Source organism: Microtus oregoni, unplaced genomic scaffold, assembly GCF_018167655.1.
Source record: "Microtus oregoni isolate MIOR12 unplaced genomic scaffold, Mior012 000002F_ref0000024, whole genome shotgun sequence".
Taxonomy (NCBI): Eukaryota; Metazoa; Chordata; class Mammalia; order Rodentia; family Cricetidae; genus Microtus; species Microtus oregoni.
Window position 1 is genome coordinate 90,248,988 of NW_024543061.1, and position 3,372 is coordinate 90,252,359.

General features: G+C 33.0%; 1 protein-coding gene across 1 annotated transcript; it reads left to right on the forward strand.

Annotated features, from left to right (window-relative positions):
• Positions 1-1,995: 1,995 nt before the first annotated feature.
• LOC121440053 (olfactory receptor 4C15-like) lies at positions 1,996-2,898 on the forward strand. The gene has a single exon (XM_041640775.1). The coding sequence runs from the start codon at positions 1,996-1,998 to the stop codon at positions 2,896-2,898; it is 903 nt and encodes a 300-aa protein (XP_041496709.1).
• Positions 2,899-3,372: the final 474 nt, after the last annotated feature.

Sequence of the window (3,372 nt, forward strand, 5' to 3'; positions counted from 1 at the left end):
CATTTGGGACAATCATCAGAGTATCAGCAAAAGCCGAGAGAAGGTACTGAAATCTGCAGGGGTCAGGGGTCAGAGTTCCCAGGTTGTCATGTAAAAGAAGATTCTTACCTACGTGGATAAGGAATAAATGTTTGATTCGTATAAATGTCTCCTATGCAAATTTTAGGTACTCTCCATTTTACTAATCTACATAATGCATGATCTTGCATTATGTTGTTTCTCTAATTCATTTCACCTTTATAGTAAGTGTATAGAGCTGAGATATTTAATAGAAAGTTTCCAAACATGTTTATATATTCAAAATCATTGTTAATATTCTTTATAAAATAGTTTAATGAAAAAAAATGTTTTTGTTGCAATTTGTGTTACAATTGAAGGTTGCATAATTTTTAAAGGACAGGTTTTTATGCTAATGAAATTTTTAAGATGCTGTCTAAAATAATGCTGATATCAATTTTGTCTATAATCATTGATGCATGTTTTGTAAAATGTGATTACATAACTGTCTGGTAGACTTTCACGAGTCTCTGAGCTTGATCTGTTTTCCTGTCCCTACTTTATGTCAGAAGATATAGAGGTAGCTTAGTTTGTTTGGGGAAAATATCTGCTACATGAACAAGCTGTCATTATTAAATATCTGATAGTAGCAACTAAATATTTTAATGCTAACTTTTACTTTGCATAGTCTTAATTCACTATACTTGTTAAGAAAATAGGCAATAAGAATAATTCAATTAACATGAGCTTTGTCTTTTTTTCACTGTCCCAGTCAATTTGATTTTCTTGATACAATGAATCTATCTGGAGCAGGAGTTCTGAGGGCAATGTTGTACATTTATCAGTGGTTGAAGGAGAGATGTTTAATGTCTGTGATTGTGCTGTGACCGGTCAAAATAATTTAAAATATTTAGATCTATAGGAATGTTAGTAAAATATTCATCATTAGTGGTGATAGTACAGTTAGAAGTAGGAATAGAATACCATTCTTCTGACTCTGTGGTATGCTCTTACCTCTCAATACTTTCTCCTTTTATACTGACAGCATTCTTATCATGTTTTCATGCTTTCTTAAGAATGAATTGAGAGACATTTTTATCAAGTTCAAACACAGAAATGTCACTCCAAGTTTTGAGAACTTTTAGAACCTTAAGTAATGTGCTCCAAGCCAAAAAACAAATAGCAAATCCTATATTGGTTATGCTTGGGAGAGTCAGTAGCTGGTTTTCTGACTCATTTTCGCCATTTGCTTTCTGTTTTCTCCTTAGGCTGGAGTAGCCAGACCCTGATTCATGTACTGGCATACTTTCCTTGAAGATACATAGGAAATGGCTGATGTCAAGACCATTTGAAGTTTGTTTTATCCTACTGTTACTTGGTGATAGTTGTAAATAATTTTAGAATTCATAGTTAAATACTCAAGAGAAATTAATCATAGAATTGAAAACAGAAACTATTGTATATTTTGCATGTTTCTTAGTTTTATTTATAGTTGAAATGATTTCTATTAACTGAAAGTGTAATTTATGAACAAAGATTATTTTTTATATCTAAAGTAAACAATATTATTTTTTTACATTTTTTAACAAAAGTTATAAACATGTCCATATTGTCATAAATATATGATTCTCTATTGCTACATGTAATTAATGAGTGCAAGCACAAAAGCATTTTCATTTGTGTGGACAAGTGGAAATGAATGGAAAATCTTCTACACATGTTTCTGTTTCCATTTCTATGTGTGCAGACCTCTAGGTTTTAAATATTCTATAATGTATCTCTACCTCAATCTGATTGATCTTCTATTACTACTATGTAAATTTTTTTGTATTTTTTTGGGGGGGTTGTTTCTCAGTGAAATCAAACACTCAATGTAATTTTGCATCTATCTGTATTAAGTCTTTGTTGATCTCAAAGTCATAAATTGGATTGACAAAAGTATTTATCATTACCAAATTACATGCTCTCAATTGGACATTCATCTTCTCCTTGGAAACAATGAAAAACCAGAGTTTTGTAACTGAATTTGTCTACCTGGGACTATCACAGAACCCAAATGTTCAAAAATTGATATTAATTATATGTTTATTTGTCTACATTGCAACTATCGGTGGCAACATGACGATTGTGGTGACCATTGTTTGCAGCCCTACACTGCTGGGCTCCCCCATGTATTTCTTTCTGGCTTTCCTGTCCTTACTGGATGCAAGCCTCTCCTCTGCCATGATACCCAAGATGATTGTAGATTGTGTCTATGAGAGAAAAACCATCTCCTTTGAAGGATGCATGATACAACTTTTTTTCGAACACTTCTTTGGTGGGGCTGAGGTGATTGTCCTGACAGCCATGGCCTATGACCGCTATGTGGCCATTTGTAAGCCCTTACACTACTCTTCTATTATGACTCAGAGATTCTGTGGCATTCTGGTGGCAGTGGCCTGGGTAGGAGGCTTCTTACATTCCATTATACAAATTATCTTCACTTTGCAGCTGCCATTCTGTGGACCCAATGTCATTGATCATTTCATATGTGATTTATTCCCATTGCTGGAGCTTGCCTGCATTGACACCCACATCTATGGACTTTTGGTGGCTGCCAACAGTGGGTTTATCTGCATCATAATCTTTTCCTTGTTGCTTTTTTCCCATGGTTTTATCTTGCTTTCACTAAAATCCCACAGTTCTGAAGGACAATGGAAAGCTCTGTCTACTTGTGGGTCCCACATTGCTTTAGTGGTCTTGTTCTTTATCCCATGCATATTTACATATGCAAGGCCTCCTACTTCTTTCTCCTTTGACAAAGTGGTAGCAATATTTTATACCATGCTATCCCCACTACTTAATCCAATGATTTATACTTTTAGAAATAAGGACATGAAGAATGCCATAAGGAAAGTGTAGAAGAAATTGATAGTGCATTAAGATGAAAAATAAAATGTTTTATTTTAACAAAATTAGTATTAATAATAAAAAAGTCAAAATTATTGCACACAAACCAGAGTATGTTTATTACTTATAGAGAATTAATGCAATTCTCCTGAACTGCCATTATTTTGAGTGTTAGAGAATGCTGTTTTCCCTTTTATATCAAGCATGTCCACTGAGTTGGAAACTCAATGTTCATGTGTATAAATTAAAGAGAATTGAATTTTATATTTACAATCTACTAATAAAAATGAAAACAATCAAATCACCAGCTACAATAGTGGCAATTAACTCCATGATTTTAAAAAATCTGCAAGAAATTCAAAATTTTATATACATTCTGATGAAATCTTATTAAACCTATTCGCAGTACAAAAAATTCATTTTATATTATTGTTAGGAGAAATGTCTCCTAACAGTCTTTGAAAGACATTAAGAGTCCATAGGCGA